At 33.8% G+C, this 23379-nt stretch overlaps 1 protein-coding gene across 2 annotated transcripts; it reads right to left on the bottom strand.

Annotated features, from left to right (window-relative positions):
• Positions 1-6164: 6164 nt before the first annotated feature.
• On the bottom strand, positions 6165-22905 carry LOC113514157 (uncharacterized). 2 transcript variants are annotated; one of them, XM_052897353.1, is made up of 16 exons: positions 22818-22905; positions 21775-21919; positions 21410-21700; positions 15169-15291; positions 14135-14283; positions 12038-12070; positions 11863-11950; positions 11094-11246; positions 10003-10153; positions 9403-9619; positions 9265-9324; positions 8943-9069; positions 7428-7567; positions 7074-7186; positions 6677-6793; positions 6165-6313 (listed from the first exon to the last, which is right to left on the bottom strand). In XM_052897353.1, the coding sequence occupies exons 2-15, from the start codon at positions 21866-21868 to the stop codon at positions 6682-6684; spliced, it is 1851 nt and encodes a 616-aa protein (XP_052753313.1). In that variant the 5' UTR covers positions 21869-21919; positions 22818-22905; the 3' UTR covers positions 6165-6313; positions 6677-6681. The 2 variants fall into 2 exon arrangements, with proteins under 2 accessions (XP_052753313.1, XP_052753312.1); XM_052897352.1 differs by lacking the exon at positions 22818-22905 and adding an exon at positions 22313-22443.
• Positions 22906-23379: the final 474 nt, after the last annotated feature.

Genomic DNA, 23379 nt, shown 5'->3' with positions numbered 1-23379 from the left:
AGTCGTAGAATACTGATGGATCTGACAAATATTACATATAAAGATCCGTCAGTATTCTACGACTATGACGATATGTGTATTATTGTCGGGATAAATTTAACTGTATGCCACTAGATGGCGTTGAATAAAATTAGAACGCGCTATAAATAAATTGGTCTTTTTAATATAAGGAAATTTATGTTTTATTTATTTCATACACATTTGTTTCGCTGTTCTCTTTTGTATTTTTTGGTGATTTTTTATGGTTTATTAGGTAGAAAATTATTTAAAGAATCACATCAGATACTACTAACCTTAACCTACGGTAGATTCCCACTTTTAATTAACTGTCGACGACAATTCATCATTGTTGGAGTGACGTTTTTCTATGAAACTGTATAAATTCCAGACAAATTATCATATTGAAGACTAGGCATCATGGTCTCCGACCTTAGCCTGTTCCACAATGGAACAAACGTACTAAAAAAATGAAACTATATTACACCCAGATTAAAAAAAAATTCACTATGGCGGATCATGGCCATCTTAGATAAGTCCGACTTATACCGCCATTTAAAAAATTGCGCTTCCCTTGTAAAAACTTTATTTTTAATATTAAAATAACTTATATTTCTTTTGATAAATTATGTAGCAATAAATAAAATAAATAAATTTGTGTCTTGTGAGATATAATACAAAGAATAAATGACGTTTTAGCTTAATTTTCAGTAGATTTAAACCAGTAAGTAAACAATAATTATAATTAATATAGTTAAATGTAATTTAAGTTTGCATGTACTATCTATTTAATTAACATATTTGTTCATATAGTAGCGGAGGTGAATTTTATTATAAACGCGTGGAGGTATTAAATTGAAATTAATTAATTATTATATACTCAAGTCTGTAATCTCTTAAAATAGTGAAAACATCGACCTTCTAAATCGACGTAATTAAAATTTACGGCCGTTTATGTTCCATTTATATCGCATATTTTCACAAATGGAATCAAAATCTATAGAATACTTTCCGTTAACATAGAATCATGAAATTTAGCAATAAGCAATGCCATGTAGGGAAAAATCCGATAACCGTAATTTTGTAATTATATTTAAAAAAAAAAAAATCTAAACTTGATGATTTTGTACAAAATTTGGAATCCTTATAAACGGTTTCTTCCTATTCTTTGACCGGCTTTTTTTTTATTATTTGATAATGATTAATGTGTAAAAAGCCGCGCTAAATGGTATATACTGGTGAGGCATCATTAGGATGTGTTGAATACATCTTTTTCAACATGATGGTTTTCACATAAGGGGGGGGGGGGGCACGTGGAGGCTGAACAGACTGACGGGTTATATTGCTAGTAAATGGATTCTTAGTACGCATTGCTAACAATCTTCCCCCCCCCTCCCAATCTATTTTATTGTATTGTTTGCAAACCATGATTCCTACTATTTATCGATACAAACTGAAATTGAATTACAAGGAATGATATATTACGAATATAAATAGCACTTAAAATTATTATTATATGAACAATTCATTAATTATATTTGTAGTATGTTGCATCCTGTTACAATGTCACCTTTTAAAAAAATAATTTTAGTTACATGTAATTAAAATAATGTCGTAAATACAAATAGAGCTTTTTGTCTTATGTGCATAATCTAGTATATATACTTGTTGACTCGGTACAATGCAAATGCCTATTAAAAAAATTGATTAAAAATGTTAGTAAAATAAAGTAACTTAATACAGGTACATGTTTTATTGTCCATGTTATTCGTAAAATTTAAAAAAGTAAAAAAAAAAAACAAGCTAGTTCATAACAATATTACTACAAAATATACAATTATATATACAATCTAATACACAATATATAAATAAAACTAATCCTTATATAATTAAAAATAAAATTAATTTAAAAGAATTAGTTTGTTTTTTTTTTTTAGTTTGTTTTTTTTTTATGGCAACTGTGGATATCGATATATTGGATAAAGGTATATACAGATACTTGTACACCACTATAACATTAATTTATTTTTCTCTATTTTTTGAATTTTTTATTGTGTTGTTACTTCAAATAAGTAATATGCATTTCAATATTTTTTCTCCAGGTTCTGTAAATATTTTCATAATAATTTTCATAACAAAAACCGAACACGAGCATGTAATGCCAACATACCTATGTAGGGTGGAAAGGGATTGATAACAATGGAGTTTGACAGCCCCCATTGCTAGCAATGTGCCTTATTGGGTCGGCCTCCACGTGGTTCCCCCTGGAAATCATTTTGAACGGTTCTTGTTGAATTCGTCACGATGGGCTTACTGACCCGCTTCATCCTCACCTATCATCCTTTAATGGTACTCCGCCGGTGTACCGGTAGCGCGGGTGGGATTACCATTCCATTATCGCCCATTAAAAAAAAAACATACCTATGTACTAGTTTTGCCTCATACCCGTGCGCAGATGGTGGCTTATTCAGTTCGTGCCACGCGCTGGAGAGAAACAAATATGTAAAGGTTTTGCGTCATTATGATAAAATTTTTCGAGTATATAAATCTGAAGGTAAGACTTAAATTACTATATCTTCATTTTTGTACTTGTGATATGTAATTAACGTAACATTTTAGATAGCGAATTAAAATCCAAATTGTTATTATATTTTTAACTTTCTTATCAGGTTTCTTCTCTTTTTTCTTCTTCTTTTAATTTCATAGTCGCCCTCATTGCTTACATAATATTGATGAAACAATGTATTTTTTATTTATAGATGCTTAAAGTTCGACAAATAAAGCTAGCCGGTTTAAGAACCATCTAGAAAAGGCTGTGAAGCTCATTGATTAATAGAAATATTCAATGAGGAAAGCCGCGAAGACCATGAACATTCCATTTTCCACTCATCAGAAAATATTTACACTTGGAGGAGCGGCTGGTGGACGATATTTCTCTTCACTAGGACAGCCAACACGCGATATACTTTTCGTTCGTCCGTCAGTTCGTCTTTGCGATATACATGGTATTTCGGGACGTGTCGGCAGGCGTGGTGGTGGTGGTGACGATGGAGGTGAGCGTGATAGGGATGGCGACCGCTTGCAGACGGGTTTCTCGTCTGGGCGCTTGAGCTCGAGTCCGCAAGGCCTCGACGTAAAGGGCATTTATTGCCTTGGGCTTCTTTTCCCCTTTTGTCTTTTCGGTTTATTAATAATAATCATAATAATAATAATTTATCCCTACAAAAGGCTGCCATATTAAATACTTGTAGAATAGTCAGAAAATTTTTAGATATAGATGAGGATGAAGTAGCCACCCGTCATGACCTTTCATACAAAATATACACACTGCATTTACTTGGTCCCGTACACGTAAGTGTAGTATGCAATACAAGCGCTAAAAGCTGAGAAATTTGAAAGACAAATATAATGATAATTTATCCAACAAAAATATACAGAAATGTATGTGGCGTGAAGAGTGATATTCGTAAGTTGTAGGCTAATGTATGAATGTGATGAGTAGATGAAGTGAATGTATGTAAAATGGCATAATGTAACATAAAATCATGAATATATGCGACTTAAAGCATATTAGAAGGCGATTTACTCCAATCTGTAACCGGGTTTGCCGAAGCCATTAGGTTACTCTGGGTTCTTGATGTGGAACCAAAGGGCTCCCTCATATGGGCATAAAATATGCATCCCGGGCAACTGTGGAATGATTCCCAGTTCTGTCAGGGCATTGACAATCTCATCCACGTGCAAGTCTGCCGACATTCTTTAGGTGGCCACGGTGGCGAGTAGTGGCCCTGCTATGCCGGTAACTGATAACTGAACTAGCTGATGTTGTTCGTTTTCTCTACGCCGGAAAGATACGGCTGGACGGTGTGGTACTCATACTCCAATCTCGGCGTGATACTTATGCCTTATGTTTTTTCCGATTCAGTGCCTTAAAATGGCGCATCCAGTCCGGAAGGTGTTCCAAAATGAGCGGAGGAAGCCTCGGTCATTTTGTCTCAAGAAGAGAATGTGCGGCGGTCATTGTTGTTTCGAAAGAACGGTACCTAGAATAGCATCGATGTAGATGGGCACGGATACGTCTGGTGCTACCAGCAAGGCACGCGGGGCATTTACGATGCTCCTACTATTATTACCCCATTATTCTTTGCAGCTGTCAGGCACTTAGCCATTGCCATGTTTATAACAACAAATATACCAATTCAACGTTTCCCTCTTCTGACATCTGTTAACCTGAAGCGACTTGTTGCTTCTGGTGTGGATGGTTCTTTAAAACATCTGTTTTCTTAGGCTGTTAGGCTAATTCTGCTAGTTACAAACTCTGGAACGTCAACATCTCACGTCCCAAGGTCGAAGCGGTGTTATGTACATAACTATATGTACGGTGGATTTATATGCATATACTTTTCCGCGAGATGAACGCGCTCGTACATATACCTCAAAAGGCTTATTCATACCCGGTCCTGTACCACTCCATACGTGGAAGCATGCTATTGTGTAACTGCTGATACCGAACACAGCCTCACAATATGCATACCTATCTCCGATGAGACCGCCGTAATGATATGTATATATATATATATATATATATATATACGATTCCTTTTTTAAATAATCACCTTCGCGAGTCAGTTCATATATTTTATTGCAACGCACACACAAATTTACACCGACGGCATCAGCTTCCTCGTCACTGTCGGACCGTGAAGTTGAGCCCCACGAACCTTGCCAACTGTCACCAACAGATCTACCATAGCACGGGAAGATCTATACTCGGTGAACACCATGCGTTTCGTTATCGCTTTCTCACAGGAACTGGACTTACAAATCAGTTTTGACGTCTCGGAGGAAGTAGCCCTAGCGCATGGACAGTAAAACGACGACTTTCTGAAGCTAACTTGAAACTACTTAGACCTGCAAATGGCCCTAAACTGGAGCGTATGATGATCGTATTTGATATGCCCAGAACCATTTAAATTTGACTATTGAAGATTAATCGAAAGTTATGTTCTCCGTCGAATCAAAACTTAAAGCACAAATTTAACAAGCACGATGGAAGACACAGAGTGTATGGAAGACCAGGGGGAAAGATTCAAGCAAGAATGTATAGAAGAAAAAGTAGTCTACGGTGGTGGGTCTGTACTTGTGTGGGCCGGAATTTCATCTGAGAGTCGCACAGAACTGGTGTTCATAGAAAATGGCTCTTTAACTAGCGTAAGATATGTGGAAGAAATCCTTAATAAACACGTTGCGCCATTTATGGTCAATTTGGGCGAGGATGCTATTTTTATGTATGACAATGCCCGACCTCATACAGGTTTCATTGAGAATGAAACTACTTACAAGAGATAAACATTACTCGTATGGATTGGCCAGCACGCAGCCCGAATGTCAACCCGATCAAGCATAAAAAGTCATGAAAAGTCATTCAACAAAGACCTCTGTACTCCATCCACCAAGTAGGTAGCCACGTCAACTATCAATTCTGACATTTGCTGTAAAAGATCAGAGCTCTCTCTCGTCCCTCATGGACCCCTATTCCCGATATCGTCCGCCCTAACCCGTCCTCTTTTATTAGAGACAGCCCTAGATAGAATTCGACCTATTGTAGACACAATAGCCACCAGGAAAACCTCTACCTGTCAGAGCAAGTCTTTGAATTGCCCTTTCTAGCACATTGTCATGTAATCATGCTGTCTGGGGCTATTATCTTGGCTACCTTTGAAACCAAAAGTATTGCACACAGAACAAAAATTTATATTACGCGCTTCTGAAAAAATTCGCAATACTATGGACATCTTTCAATGATTTTCACTTCCGAGACATCGACAAGGTGCTTGTGTGTCGTTGGGCGAGAAGCTAGCAGAGACACTGCTGTCACTCCTGCTCCGGAAACGTCAACTATTTCGGACTCCCCGAGTCCTTGCGTAGTGAACTCCTCACCTGCATGCAAAAGGAAATGGGCAAAATAAAGAGGGAGCTGACACAAACTGCACCTGGCACTTCTACTTCAGGCACTGATGTCGTCTACACCACTGTCATCACTTCACAGATGCTTTGTCCTCGAAGTCGTTAGTCCACTTATGTATAAATAGCGAAACTACTAGCATCTGGAAGCAAATCTCCAGATGCGTGAAAAGTCACCTCCTCTTACGCGACTCACCCTTATATTTACACCCAAGGTTCAGGCGGAAACCAGACTAGACGCTATTTTTCTTTTTTCATGCAATGCCACTCTTGTCTGCAATTTGGACTTATCAAATCGTGTTGCCTTAATTAGATCAAGCATTGCGCACATTGTGCAGTTGTCACGCCAAATCTATTAAATTAAAATTAACAAATATTTTATTTATTTATTTAACTCTTTACAGCACCATAAACAAAAATATACAATGACAATTGAACAATTCAAGTGAAATACAGTAATATTAATACAGATTGAAATATACACATAAAGGTACAAAAGGCGGTCTTATTGCTAGGACAATTTCTTACAGACAACATTTGGTTAAAGGAGTTTGGTTAAGATAGAAATGGGTAGGTGGCGCATGAGTGAATTAATAATTTTTCATGCATAAAATACAAAAACCTATAATGCACAAAAATATCAAATACATATAATTTATCAAACTACTTACTATAACAATATATATTACCAAACCTTAAAAATATGAGTGGCCACCTTATTTAATGCAGAGAGCAGGTTTTAGCACCGTGCTTTGGTGTAAGTTCAGAGCTATGAGGATTAATCAGGAAAGTGTCTTTCATTCTTCCAGACATGTATGTAAAATATATATCCCTGAAAACGGTAGTAATATTGATTGAAGAAAGATAAACTTATAAACTTTCGTTTATATATTTATTGTAGTTTCAATAGATCTATGAAAAGGAAATCTGGCGCCTTCGGACACGTTTTTAACGATGCCCATCTACCCTCGGCGATGAAAAAAGATAAAGTTACTTACTAAACGGACTACACGGCACAGTGTAATTTACAGTATGGTATTTATGTGTTACTATTTATTTAGGTATTTATATACTTACACGAATAGTCATTTTAGATTTTCAAAATAACTTACAGAAAAGGTTTACTCGGGTATGCGTCATATTTAGTTGTAGACCACCACAAGCGAGTTTGCTCAACTTGTTTAATTCTATTTCTTGTTATAAAATTATTCAATAATATATCGAACTGAAAAATAGATAGCTTTATATGAATCACTCTTATATTTATAGATATTGAAAATAAACTGGAGATGAAATGATTATATTATATATTATGTTTTAATTATACATAAAAAATTTACAAAACCTCTATAGTTATTTTTAAAGAAACATTTATAGGCAATAGATTGTTTAGGCATTAAATATGGTGGTAAATTAATATAATAACTTTTGTTTTTTCATTGTTCATTTGTTAGTATATTTCTCACCAGAGTTTGTACTAATTGTCGATGTGACCAATTCATATGTTCTAGTTGTTTTAGTGTAAATGGAATCCTATATGCGCGAGCTCTAAAATCCATATGTTTCAGATCTAGCCAGCGACGTTGTGATTGTAGAATTAACCGTTCTGCAATGAAAACAAAATATCTCAATTAGGAGTAAAATAAAATATTAAAATTTAGGAAATCTATTTTTTCTAACAGTAAAAATGGAATGGAGCCCCGCTTGCGCGTTCTTATACGTGAATCGGGTCTACGTACTGTTTTCGAGAATCCTGATTAATCGTTTTACACGCAAACTCGACGATTATCAACCACCTGAACAAGCTGGTTTCCGAAAGGACTTTAGCATTATAAATCACATACATACGCTATAGCAAGTCATACAGAAGATCGAAGAGTATAATCTGCCACTATATCTGGCGTTTGTGGACTTTGATTCGGTCGAAACAAGGGCGGTACTACTGTCCCTCCAGCGGTGCTAGAATAACTATCGGTACGAGTATATCAAAGTGTTGAAGTGTATGTACAGTAAGGCTAAGATATCTATATCCGAGTACAGAATCAGGGAACAAAATCCGTCCCAGTGCATAAGTGAAAGATATAAGACAGTGTAACGTCATATCCCCAAAACTCTTCACAACTACATTGAAAGATGTTTTCAATCTCTTGGACTAGAAAAGATATGGTATAAATATAAAAGGCGAATACATCACTCACCTTGGATTTGCCGATGACATAGTAATCATGGCAGAAGCCCTGGAGGATATGAAGAGTATGCTCTAAGACCTCAATGGTGCTTCTCAACTGGTATGTTTAAGATGAACATGGATAAGATTAAAACCATGTCTAACGTCCATGTCACACCTATACCGGTTACAATTGTAAACACTAAGCTCGAGGTTGTCGACGAGTATGTATACCTGGGACAATTTGTCCAAATAGGTAAGTCCAACTTCGACTGAGAGGTCAACTAACAAATCCAACTCGGTTAGACTGTGTTTGGAAAACTACGTCACATCTTTTCATCCAAAATACCTCAAAATTTAAAGACTGAAACATTGTCCTATACGATTGCCTGTACGCAAAAGCTTAAAATTACTCAGCGGGCTATGGAGAGGACTATGCTTAGAATTTCTTTGCGTGATAAAATCCGAAACGAGGATAGCTGCAAAAGAACCAAAGTAATCGACGTAGCCCGAAGAATGTTCAAACGCAGTGTTGGACTCAGGAGGCTCAGGATTGTTCTTCATGGCAGTCTATGGGGGAGGTTTATGTACAGTTTATGAGGTTTATGTACAATAAGGCGGGTAATACTCGTTACTAATAATTATAAAAACCCTATTTTCCTTTTTTCTGATACATACAAACTATTAACTTTTGATACAACGACGTTTATAATGTCAGGAAATCTATACTTATAATAAATCTGTAGAGAGGTCAATTCTGTACATAAAATATATTTCCAAAATAACTATCAGCGTTAAAATTGCAAACACTTACTATGTTCCTTTGGGCTTATTTTGCCTTTTACTCGTTTTCTTACCCATTCTTGAAGGTTGTTTAAAAGATTAGCTTGTGGTAGATGAGGTATTAGCAGAGGAGTATTTGATAAATCGGCTAGAAGTGCCTATAATTAAAATAATTAATAATATACATAACTATATAATGTTCTAATAATAATAAACCAATATCATATTAATATATAAAGTGCAACAGAGGAGTAGTACAGAGGAATAATTTATATATATTATTATGCTCATGTTGTATATTTCTTGTCTTTAATAAATAAATATTGTAATATTTGTTAGATGATTAAGCTTACCGCTAAAAGATCTTTCTCTTTGAGCCCAGTAGCCGATATTGTTGGGGTGGAAGATTCAGGCTGTAATAAGATTAAATTACTTACACTATATATTATTATTGTTATTTTATTTTTATTAAGATTTATAAGATTAGGTACCGTAGGATCGACGGACATGAGTGCTTCCTTGACAGTGTCTTTTATAAATTCGTCCAATGGATCCATTTGATAAACTTTAGCATTATCTATCCAAAAACGGCCGTGTCTTGTAGAGGAGTGAAAATATTTTTCTTTGGCTTTCCCTTCATTGTAAAGGTCGTACAAGTGACCGCATCTACATTTGGACACTTTTAAATATTCCATTACAATGTCTTCCCTACAAAAGAAATACATATAGACAACTACTAAAATAGTACCAGATATATACATATACAGTAAATGCCTGTTTGGCGCGTTATGCCGAACGTAATATTTGACGTACCGACATTTTCCTCAAGTCTATAACTACGCATACGTATACCAGATGAGTATAAAGTTTTCTGAGGATATTTTTTTGTTAAGGATTGGATAACAATATCTGACAACATCTAAATGTAATTACAAACACAGACTCCGAGCCATTTCAGATATTATTATTATTAACGACACTGGCAATGTAGATCTAGTTTAGTCCAATATTGGTAAGTTTTTTACACGATGTACTGAAACACATATAATTAGGTACAAAGAATATTCAGTAATTATTAGAAAAAAAAATACCATTTCGTTAAACAATTACAAGTTTCATCACACTTTTCTTTTACTTCCTTCGGAAATTTCCAAAATCCATGTAGAATTGTGATGTATTCTCCGCCTATACGTACAGTACCATTATTGATAGGTATATAGCCAGTAGGCAGTAACGCAACGTCTGTAAGTATATATTTATTTAGTAATTTTTTATGAATTTTGGAATGGCATCCAAGCTGAAAGCCCACCTGATAGAAAGTAGTAACCGTCGCCTACAGAACATGAGCAGTACCATGGACATATCAGAGTATACTGTTTCGCCCATGCCTTGCAATTCTTGAGGACTTAGGTGTCATTCCTCTATATCCTGTAAATTCACTGCCAATCCTTATACCTTTCCAACTGAAACACAGCCATGCAAACACAACTGCTTCACGATAGTAACATGAATGGGAGAGAGGTGTGCAAGCAAACGACTTTTTTTTTTTATACAACTTAGAATGGCAAGCAAAACTTTTATATAAAGTCTCTCTCTGATATTTTTATTATTGCATATGCCTTACACCGAAAGAACGGTTGCATCACTTTGTCGCAGATATAGAACGGTAACACACATGTATCCAACTATCTATGTACTCATAACCAGCAACAGATTAGCAGTAACAAATTAGCATATTATCTACTTATAATATTATGATTATTATTCAGCCATTAACTGTCCACTGCTGGATATTAGCCTTCTCCATAAGGGGAGTTTTACCAGTAGTTGCCACGCTTGGCAGGCGAGTTGGCAACCGCAGTTAAGCCTTTGAGGATATTTTAAGAGGGATACTATTGTCCATCCCTTGCCTTTCCTTAGTCGCCTCTTACGACACCCTAGGGGAAAGGAAGGCGTGGCCCATTCTATGCCGAGGCACATACAACGTATTTTATAAAATTATAAAATAATATTCTTCTGAGTACAGATTTATTTATTATAGCATATTTAAAGTTATCTCACAACATACTCTTTCTTGTGAAAAAGGCCGTGTTATGTTGACCCTTGACTATAATCCACGTGAAGATTTATAATAAGAAGAAATTAAAACAATATGTCATCAATAACAACATGGAAACATTACTAGATATAAGATATTGTGGTATTCCGCCGGTAAAAACAACACCTCCTACTTGATACTGTGCATTCTCATAGGGTGATTTGTATTTAGATTTCGCTTTCTTTTTGAGCATTCTTAATTTATTCACGTAAGCAGCCATTTTGGGATCTGTATTGCCTATAAGAATCAAACATATTAATTGTTACTTTTGTACGTGCAATTACAGGGGAAACGCGTAAACATATTCGACAGGTACCTACCCAAAAATCATAAACGCTATTTCTTCTCTTATTCTTATAATTAACATTTATTATTAATTGCTTCATAGTGCAGTGACAATCACGTTGCCTCGCGTAACCAGGGTGTTAGGTTTTATTATTGTTTCAGTTTAGGAATTAATTACAATTAAAAATTTAGAACAAATTTAACAAAATTAATTTTGTTAAATTGCCTAGGTTTAGGTATACTGTGCACATTGTAAATATAATTTAAATATTACAGGACAGGCTATTTATAATGTACTTGTATATTGAAGACAAATACGGGATGGAATGAATACAGTTGTGTCCGCTAGGACCCAACCGGGTGCCACAGTCTTTCTTAGTCTAACTTATTTTTTTCCTGCTGATTTGTGGAAAGTTTAAATCTAATCCAGGGCTTCCAAAATCGAAACCCATTCCAGAACACTAACTTGTTTAATGGTTATTTCAAGAGTATCTATATACTCGTATAATATGTATGAAAGTATGACGATTTTGACAAAAATCTTTGAGATATCGTTATGAATACTTACGCAGCGTACTGGGTGGTTCCCAAAACTTATAATTACAAACTCTTTCAGCTTGCTTTTCTTTCTTGTTTCTTTCTTTGCGCTTTTCTAACTGGAAATATAGTAATTATTTAAATGCTTCAAACTAAATTTTAGGTATTGTAGGTATATACAGAATAGACTGTACTGAGTTACTTACGAAAGTTCGATCTCTGCATAATTTCTCGTAACTCTAGAAAAAAAATGAGAATGGATCAACTTACGTGCATTATATACTTATGCTTCAATTTCTTTAAATGTTACATAAAATATATACCCATATTTAAAAAAAATCAAACTGAAGAAAATCCTTTGTATATTCTTTTTTTTTTAGATTTTTTGTATGTGACGTGTTATCTTATATCCGCCCTCTTACTTTATCGTTATTATTGGGTATTAAGAGTATCTAATTAACACTACATGAATAAACTAAAAGAAAATTTCCTTCTTTGCTGTTTGGTTATAAAACTCAAAAAATAACATCGATACGCGGGTCTGATACTAATTCGACTAAGTACCTACACTCGAGAGCAATGAATGTGGGTCATCTAAAGAAACCTATATATCTTGGGAACTAAGTATGCCAGCTTAATAAAATAAACGGTGTTTAATAGACAATATAATACCCTTAAATGAAAGTGATGAAATTTATAAGTCATTACATTTTATTTATTAAAAATTACGTAAAGAAAAAACTACTGATCTCTTCTTAAAACAAAAAATAGGAAATATGACATATTTTGTACAACAATATTATTTTCTTGAATTTTAATACTCTGTATTGCCTCCTCGTGCTTCAAATTAGTGCGTTTACGCGGTTTTGGATGCTGTACACCAAGTTTCTTATACGATTTTGGCAAATATTCTCCCATTCCTCTGTGAAAGCAATTTTGAGCTCACGGAGCGTAAGTGGGGGAAGGTTCCGTTGTCTTACGCATCTCCCTAGCTCGTCCCATGCATGCTCGATCGGGTTGATATCCGGGCTACGTGCTGGCCACTCCATACGAATAATTGTTATCTCTTGTAGGTAGTTTAATTCACAATGAAACCTATATGAATCATGCATAAAAATAGCATCCTCACCCAAATTGACCATAAATGGCCTAACGTGTTCATTAAGGATTTCTTCCACATATCTTACGCTAGTTAAAGAGTCGTTTTCTATGAACACCAGTTCTGTAAGACTCTCAGATGAAATTCCGGCCCACACAAGTATAGACTCACTACCGTAGGCTACTTTTTCTTCTATGCATTCTTGCTTGAATCTTTTCCCTGGTCTTCCATTTGATTCGTCGGAGAACATAACTTTCGATTAATCGTCAATAGTCAAATTTAAATGGTTCTGGGCATATCAAATACGATCACCATACGCTCCAGTTTAGGGCCATCTGCAGGTCTAAGTGGTTTCAAGTTAGCTTCAGCAAGTCGTTGTCTTACTATCCATGCGCTTGGGATACTTCCTCCTTCCTCGAAACTGATTTGTAAGTTCAGTTCCTGTATGAAAGCGACTACGAAGTATAGTGTTCACCAAGTATCGATCTTCTCGTGCTGTGGTACACCTAGTTCTGCCTGTTCGTGGACTACGTAGGTTAGAGTCAGTTTTCTCGTAACGTCGGAGAACTCTTTATACTGTTGACAGAGACATACTGACAGTCCTGGCTGTATCGTGCTGACTCCGGTCGGTTGCTAGCATTGTGAGGATTCTGGTGTATTTTTTACGTGTAAGCGACATGATTACAGCTTGAATATAAATATTGAATACTATCAATATGGTTTATATACCCATTTAAATGACAGATTAGAAACAAAAGCAAAATCAAATGCAGTAATTTCGTAGTTTCATCTTAGAAAGTATCTCTTTTTCAATTTTATTTTTTTATGATATAACCATGCAGTAACTAAGAAGTTTTAATACCTTAATTTAAGAAGTATTTAATTGTTTTTTAAACACAATTTATTTAATTAAGCTAGCATTCTTATTTTCCGAGATTTATAGGTTTTTAAGTAACCCGGATTCATCGCTCTCGAGTGTAGTAACGATTTCATGTGTTAGAGGTTATTTAGTGATCTGTCCAATTCCAGAGTACGAGTACTACACCCGAACCACTGCAGTTGCTAAACAGTATCCCCTTCGCAATTGTACAGTGCTCCATTTTCTCACATAAAACCGTCTTTTCTTTTTTTAAATATAAGATGATAAATACAGGAAGATGATGACAAGTAACAATTTTACTAACTACTACTAATTACTAATTACCGCTTCGCTTCTGAGTCTAAATTTATAACTAAGAGGCAATGACTTGCGTTTCATTTTCTCCCCTGAAGGATGCTTGCAGTATAATGGTACATAAATATGTTGTAAGTATTCTCCATAGCGAACATTTGGTTGACTATATTTCTTTTGTTCTGAAAAAATCAATTTATTCTCGTTACAGTATATCACTAGGCATGGGTAACATGGATATCTAACCGATACCTATATATTGGATTCCTTTGGACATTGATAGCGAAAAAAAGGTCATTTCAATATTTCAATATTGCCTATATCGGTCAGATATGTATTTTCGAATATGTTAAAGTCTGTAACCCAATATTATTTTTTAGATAACAGATTTTTAATATATAATATTTGTTACTGGATTAGCATATAGACATTGTAACTAAAATATATAGATATTGCTATACATTACCCACCCCTAATAGATACATTGTATGGTATTCATCAAAAATTGCATGCAATTGCAATTACAACTGCAAATATGTAATACCTAATTGCAGTTGTATCTATATAGATATATTCTGTGTAAAATTAATTTTGATTTACCCATATTATTTTCTGTTATGTCATTGCTCCCACCCACAAAGATTTTTGCCCGTCAGTTAGATTACCATACAGAATTATAAAAAAATACAACTTGGAATAAAAACCGATAATAAGAATTATTCTAATGCGTGTTGACTCCATGCGCGAATAAGTAAATGATTATGGCGGAATCAGACTACGCTTCACAGTGGTTCAGAGGTCCCAAGATTGAACCCAGTTAAATCACTGATTTTACTAACTCATATAGTTTAGAAATTATTGTCGCATGTTTTGTTTTAGACAGCATACGAAACTGTCATTACCGTAAGCCACAATAAAGGTCGGTATGCAACGAAAGCAGCTTAGAAACACAAGACATTAGAGGGCGTCACACTCAAACAAGTAACAGATGTAATGGTAACATAGCCAAATGGAAAAATATATGAAAAACCCATTAATAACTACATTTCAACAAAAGATTTTCATACTTATTTCAACAAGTGGTGGTGGGGTTGTTTTAACTTGTGTCAATTTTTCAAGTTGTTGAATACACTCTTCTAAATCAATAAATACTAAGCTTGACATCAAAATCATAGCATTCATATCATATTCTGAAACAAATAAACTAGATAAATAATTTATATCACTGAGAAAAAAAAATTTAAAACATGCTAGGATTAAGTATTTACTTACTATCGAGCTATTTATGGTGTAAAATACTTATACGTTTGTACTAACATAGGTATAAATATTTTATAAATCATCTTTGACTTTTAAGCACATTTCTTAATCATTTGATGGAAATGCTTTTATAAACTAGCCACAGAGCAACTAATCACTACATCTATTTAAAATGTTATGGGTACTCCGTTTATGATATCAAACACCTATGCCCGCGTAAATTAGGGTAGTAATATAGACATGTGGCAGCGTGTCAAGTCAATTCAAGCTAAAAACTGATGATACAGCAGCCGTGGTTTATATTACACGAACTATTTGGAGCCTCATTTTTCCTCTTAATAATTCAAAATTTATTTAACATAAATACATGAAAATTGGCCTATTTATTAAAAACCTTTAGATTAACTAGAACTCGGAAGTTTCATAAATAAAGCTTAAGTTATTATTGAAATACTAACTGTTATGATTATTATTGTTATTACACGTCAAATAAATATGTTATTACAAGTCAACTAAATGGATTATTAACGATGGAGAAGAGAAATAAAAAACAACCTTTTTCAGTTCTGTCATTGACACACAAGTTTTTTTTTTTTTTATAATACCATAAACAAAGTTAGGGTTGCTATATAAAGTTCACAATAAACTATACTTCAACACTACCCCTCAAACCAAACTTTGTTTCAAACATAAAAAAAATACCATAAGCACAAACAGCACAATACAAAAAATAAACTTATAATTTCTGATACAGGGAAATATCTTTCATAAAATTACTTATTTTTACAGAACTCAGAGGCTTGGTGAACATATCAGCCACCATACACTGAGTAGACAAATACTTAATCTCTATTTTGTTACTCTCAACTGCTTCTCTAATAAAATGAAATTTAATGTCTATGTGCTTAGTCCTATTACTATTTACCTTGTTAGCAGCTATCTTATGACATGACTGGTTGTCATTATACAAAATAATAGGTTTATCTATCATCTCTACATATAGTTCTTTAATAATATTCTTTAAGAAAATAGCCTCCTTGGCACCCTGAGCCAGGGCAACATATTCCGCTTCAGTTGATGATAATGAAACACAAGTTTGCTTTTTACTTTCAAAGGCAATAAGATTATCACCAAGTTTAAACACTAATCCGGAATATGATCTCCTGTCTTCTGAATTTGCCCAATCGGCATCAACATATCCATATAAACTGAAGTTCTTTGACTTCTTATATACTAAACAATAATTAATTGTACCTTTCAGATACCTTACAATCCTTTTTACCTGTACAAAATGTTCTTTTGTATAACAATTATTATATTGAGATAATACACAAACTGCATGTAATATGTCTGGTCTGGTATTTAGAGCAATATACATCAAGCTTACAATTAAATTTTGATATGGAATTTTTGTATCAACGGTGTCACTTTTACTCATCCTCAAACCTGGTAGAATTGGTGAATTTACAGGTTTGCAATCTTATATAACTACACACTTAATATATTTTCTATATACCTTTTCTGATCAACAATTAATTCTGAACCTACTCTTCTTATTCTCAAACTTAGGGCATGTTCTATGGGACCTAAATTCTTTAATTTAAATTTACTATCTAGTAGAGAAAATATATCATGCTTTTTCTTTTGATTATTACCAAATGCAAAAATGTCATCCACATAAATTGCTAAAATTAAATAAAGGTTATCTTGTTTGAGAATATAAATACATGGTTCATGAACAGACTGCTTAAAACCAATATTAATCAAAGCATTATGCAACTCTTTATTCCAACTTGAGGCTGCCTGCTTCAGTCCATACATAGCTTTGTTTAGTTTGCATACCTTAGGCACATTATCATTTTTACCTTTATCAATTAACAAGCCCTTTGGCATATACATAAAAACATCTTCATTTAATGTTCCATGAAGAAAAGCAGTAACAACATCCCAATGGTCTATAAACCAATCAAACTGAATTGCCAAAGAAAAAAGAATTCTAAGTGCACTAGAACGAACAACTGGTGAATATGTATCATGATAATCAATACCAAATCTTTGATTATACCCATATAATGCAACTAACCTAGCCTTATATTTGACAATATTGTTGTCACTGTCTTTCTTTATTTTAAATACCCATTTGCTATCTATAGGGGTTACACCCTTTGGTAAATCTACAATAGACCAAGTATTATTAATATCCAATGATGAAAGTTCAGCATTAATAGCATCTTTCCAACAAGCTGGTAAATTATCAAAATCATCAAAATGTAAACATTCATCATCAGATTCCATGCACATATACACATGATAGTCTGGAAACTCCTTTATCTTTCTATTACGCAATGGATATCGTTGAGAATTTTCACTTTCGACATTTCCATTACTGTTACCACTACACAATGGATCCACATTTATCACTGACTCACTTTCACTTTCTGATAAATTATCACAGTCTAAGAACACAGGATCACTATCACATGAATTATGTATAAAATCTTTACCTGAACTTGGAACCTGGTCACATGCTTGAGCTGGATCAGCGGTGACAGCCCTTGGGGCCATAGACGATGATGCATGTCCTCTTGTCACTTTCTGAACTTTGCTGCTGTTGACTTCATCAGCATCAGGAATTAAGGATATCACAAAATCATGATTTTTCGAAGATTCCTTCTGATGTTTAGACTGCTGCTCTGTTAAATCCTGTTTAAAAATATCAACACATACTTGTTCTGGTAGGAATTTAACATCTCTAGATAAAACTATCTTTCTGTCCTCTGTCCATATTCTATACCCATCTTTGTCTCCACAATATCCAACTAAGTTTCCCTTTATTGCCTTTTTATCTAGCTTTCTGCGCTTTTGGTCAGGTACATGAATAAAACATTTTGTGCCAAATATCTTCAGATGACTTATATCAGCTTTTTTGCCAAACCATAAACTGTATGGTGTAGATGAGTCATCAACACCTGTTGGACCAGTCCTATTCAGAACATATGCAGCAGTGTTAACAGCTTCTGCCCATAGCTGCTTATCAAAATTATTTGCATGTAGCATACTCCGAGCTGCTTCCATTAATATTCTGTTTTCACGCTCCGCAGCTCCATTCTGCTGTGGGCTATATGGAATGGTCATGCGATGATTAATTCCAAATGATGACAATATGGCTTGCATTTCCTTGTTTATAAATTCTTTACCTCCATCAGTTATTAATTCTTTTATTGTATGACCTATTGTCTTAGCTTCCAAAATAAAGTTCTTTGTTACTTCTGAAACTGCTGTCTTTTCTTTTATAAAATATACTTTTCTGTATTTGGAGTAATCGTCTTTGAATGCAATACAATATCTACTACCTCCAACAGATACTTCAGCAATGGGGCCACAGACATCAGCATGAATAATTTGTCCTGGTACCTGTGCTCTGATATTTCTTGTATGAAAAGGCAAGCGAGACATTTTACCAAACATGCACCCATCGCAAACAATTTTTTCTGCTGGCTGGAATGGAATATTATTCAGTTTTAAGAATTTTTCAACATGTCTAATATTCTGGTGACATAGGAATTCTGAGTTAAATTTTCATGCCAGATATTTAAGTCTGCCGTATGACTACTAAGCATACAATAATTTTCAGGTAATATCACCCTCATCTCCAATCTGTACATATTTCCCTTATTTCTTATTGCAACTGCTTTTATGTTATTGCCATTTTTAAATATTCTTTTATTTTTATCACCTATTTCAATTAAATTATTTTTTAAAGCTGACCCTGAAGAGAATAAATTCTGTTTACAGGTAGGAACAAACCAAGCATCTTTTAAATGACCTTTCTCCCATTTTCCATTAACCAACATTTTTATGTCTATGATGCCAAATCCTACAGCCATCATTTGACTACCATCTCCGAGATAAACTGGAATTGGGTTATCAAATTGTTCATATGAAGCAAAATACTCTCTATGTGAAGTAATATGGTGTGACGCACCAGAATCTATTATCCAGTCCTCTTTAGTTATCACGGTACTATGTGCAACAAAAGCATGTCCATTTGTAGAATCAGATTTTTGTTTATTTTTAAATTTAAAACAATGTTTTTTGATATGTCCTTTTCTTTTACAATAATTACAAACTGGACCTTTATTATATATACGCTTTTCAGTCTTTGCAACTAGAGCGACTTCACTTTCAGGTTTGCTTTCATTCAATCTTTGCTCATGTAAGCGAAGACGTTCCATTAATGTGGTTACATTTCTATCCGATGCAGGGACAGATTCCCATGCATTTTTGAACTCAAGATAGTTAACAGGCAATGTATTCAGTATTCTGTTTAAAAGTAAGGACTGAGGCAAAGTACTGCCTTCATTTTTCAATTCTAAGTTTAATTGAGTATACAGTCTTTGTAACTTAGAGACATGCGTAGCTATACTGTCCTCTGGTAACTTTTTATACGTAAATAGCTCGCAGTACAAAAGATCCAGTCTTCTTTCATTTTTCTGTTCATACACAGCATGAAGAGTATCCCACATTTCTTTCGCACTTTTGCAGGTTAAAATGTGCTGTTTCGGCTCTCTGCCTACTGTTGAACCTATTAAATACCTTGCAATTGATTCCTTTTCATGGTATAATTTGAAAGACTTTGGTTCTTCTCCATCTTTTGGTTGTTGCGCTACACCGGTCACATGGTCCTCAACTCCATGTAGGGTTATTTGTAAGTTGATATCGAATTTCCATGAAATCCAATTACCTTCACCCTCCAACTTGTCCACTGTGATTTTATCTAATCGCACAGACATTATTGACAAGTACCTCAAGAAGTTCTGAACAAAAAACTTTCAACCGGAAAAAAAAAATGGCGGCTGTGACTTGTGGAAATTGTTCTAGTTTTGTACGAATAATTACAATACCATATAAATGGAAAATCAGGCTGGGCCATAACCTGTTATGATTATTATTGTTATTACACGTCAAATAAATATGTTATTACAAGTCAACTAAATGGATTATTAACGATGGAGAAGAGAAATAAAAAACAACCTTTTTCAGTTCTGTCATTGACACACAAGAAGTTTTTTTTTTTTTTATTTTTATAATACCATAAACAAAGTTAGGGTTGCTATATAAAGTTCACAATAAACTATACTTCAACACTAACATTACAAAATCGGCATTTTTATTATTGATTGACTGACATATAGAACAAAAACCTAACCCACTTCCAGATGATTTGGGTAGTTTTTACCAAACCAAATTTTTAGAAAATTGTATGTTAACCATACAATGAAAAATAGTTATTTACACAATACGTATATGCAAAGGAAATAGCCTAATTAATATATAATAAATGATATACTGATTAGCCAAATATAACTTGTATGTGAAAATTTAGTTAAATTTTGAGCTTAAATTTACGAATATTTTGGTTATGTCCTTAATGTATCTTGACTGTTCAAATTTAAATTTTAAAAAGAAAACATTGTTATTAAAGAAAAAAAGAAACAAAAAATTGTGTTTATTTTATTTTATTATGTTGTACATTCTTATAAATTTCAGGATTATCTACAGAATTGGCGCCCATTTCGATTTCAATTCTTTAACCGGCGAAATCGATAACCACGCATTTTCTTAATATTGTACTGGTTATCTTTTTCACATTTGTGTTTTTGATGGGATATATATAACTATCGACTTTCGTAGTTTTGGACATTGTTGTCTCTAAGGTTGGCTAATACATATTTCAATAGCAGTTTGTTTGATTGTAACACTTTATTCTACAGTAAAGTCTTAAATTATAGGATACAGACTTCTTAAGAATGAGTACAATGTCGAACTTGTCCTATAAAAAGGATCTCTTCCAGTCAACCTTTGAATGTCCGATAGAAATTATGAATTGATGGAGATAAAAAAAATCGTAATATTATAGTTATAACTCGAGTATATTTAGGAAGTTTTGCATTTTTTCTGCTGAAGTATCTTGAAGATATTAAAATTTTTAAAATAAAACAGATATTTTTTAAATTGTAAGTATATATATATAATCGTAACACTAACCTGGTCTTAACTCGTTGGGCAGTTTTTTATAAATAGCTGAATATAAATTCCATATAAATATACCAGGATCTTCTACAGATTCATTCATTGCTTGTATTAGTACAGACTTTGATATTTTTAATGTAACTCCTAGATTTGACAGACATTTACGTATCCTTGTAGGCAAATCCTCCAATAAGTCTTGATGAATATTAGCTTTAAGATTGCTGAGTACCTCTTTTTGGCTACTAGATAGCTCGCAGTACCATGAAGGTCCAACTTCAGTCTTCAATCTCTTTTCCTTTCTTTTAGCTAATAAAAATAAAACAATAAAAGTATTGTATGAACGACAATTTGATTTTTTTTATCTACGACTCTTTGCTTACCTTCACAGTAAAGGTAATATTTTAAATCCTTCAAGAATTTTAACCAAGCACCTACTTTTTCATTGTAAGGTTTCTTATTAATATTTTCTTGCATTTCCCGTTCTAAGTAAATCCATACCGGGTCCTTTTTAGGTCCATAAATTGTCTAAAAATATATATTAACGAATTAGCAATATGCAAGTAGCTCCTTGTGGGGTGAAGGGATTGTTAGAAATGCGGACTGCCGGTCCCATTGCTAGCAATATACCCTGTCAGGTCGACTTTCACGTGGTTCCCCTTCGGAAACCATCGTCCTGAATTCCAGATGAGCTAACTGACCTGCTTTTTTATTCTCACATTTCATTCCTCACTGGTGCCCCGCCAGGGTATATCGTTAGCGCAGGCGGGATTACCATTCCATTATTATCCATTAAAAAAAAAACAGTTGCTCCTTGTAAATTAATGTACTTATAAATATAATTAAACCTAAAAGGAAAAATTTGATTTAAGCCAATTCTACTTATACTAATTATACTTATGAGTAGTACAATTGTCTTACCTTTTTCTTTAAAAATTGTTGTACTGTAGGCATTTGAAACTTACCCATTTTTAAAACAATAAATTTTATTTGTAATCGAAAATTATTATGGGTACTAAACAATTTTGAAAAATTTGTTGTAATTGAAACTACAAAATTTTGTCTGACATACTTAATATTTTTTTTATTATTCTCAAAAAAGGATAGGTAGGTTAGGTTTTATTATTATATTTAGGTATTTATATGTAAAACGAAATTGTCTGGAGTCTATCTCAGGATACGGACGAAGCATTGCAAAGAGATGTCTAAGAAAATAAATTATACATCTACTCGTATTATAGCGAACCCAGAACCAACCCCTGGAATATATTTTTGCCAACAAATTCACCTATATGGCTCTATAAAATATAAGTATTTATTGCAAAAACTATTTTTTTAAGTTACCTTACCCATAGTGTGTCTAATGGTGATATGATGAGAATATTTTACTTTTATAACACAGAGGGCAAACAAGCATGCGGCTTACCAAATGGCTGACGTGTAGACGTGTGTACTTCGAAAAGGTAAAAAAAGAACATTAGCATTAATATGCATTTCATTTTCCAGGCTTCGTAATATCCGCCATTTTATAACAAAAAAACGACTGATCAACTTTTATAACATTAGCATTAATATGCATTTCATTTTCCAGGCTTCGTAGATATCCGCCAGGCCGCTGACAACTTTTATAACGTAGTGATTATCAGGCCTGCGACATTTGGAACGTTGGAACATTGTTGTTGGAATGACGTTTTCCTATATAAAACAATTTTATAACAAAAAAAAATTGATAATAAGTTGTAGAAGAGCAAAATGAAGTAATTAAATATAGGTACTTGTTTTATTGTACGTTTTCATAAAATTTAAAAATTTTATATTATGAACTTGCTAGGTTTGTATAGCAGCTGTCGACATCAATACATTGGATGAAGGCATATATAGATAGTGGTGCAATACTGTGGTTATTTGGGGGGAAGGGATTATTAGTAATGAAGACTGAGAATCCCATTGCTAGCAATATACCCAACCAGGTCGACCTTCTCGCGGTT

The sequence above is a fragment of the Galleria mellonella genome, unplaced genomic scaffold (genome assembly GCF_026898425.1).
Source record: "Galleria mellonella isolate WM207_F2 unplaced genomic scaffold, CSIRO_AGI_GalMel_v1 utg36, whole genome shotgun sequence".
In the NCBI taxonomy this organism is placed as follows: Eukaryota; Metazoa; Arthropoda; class Insecta; order Lepidoptera; family Pyralidae; genus Galleria; species Galleria mellonella.
Note: the sequence above shows the minus strand (reverse complement) of the source record. Positions and strands in the feature narration are given on the sequence as shown.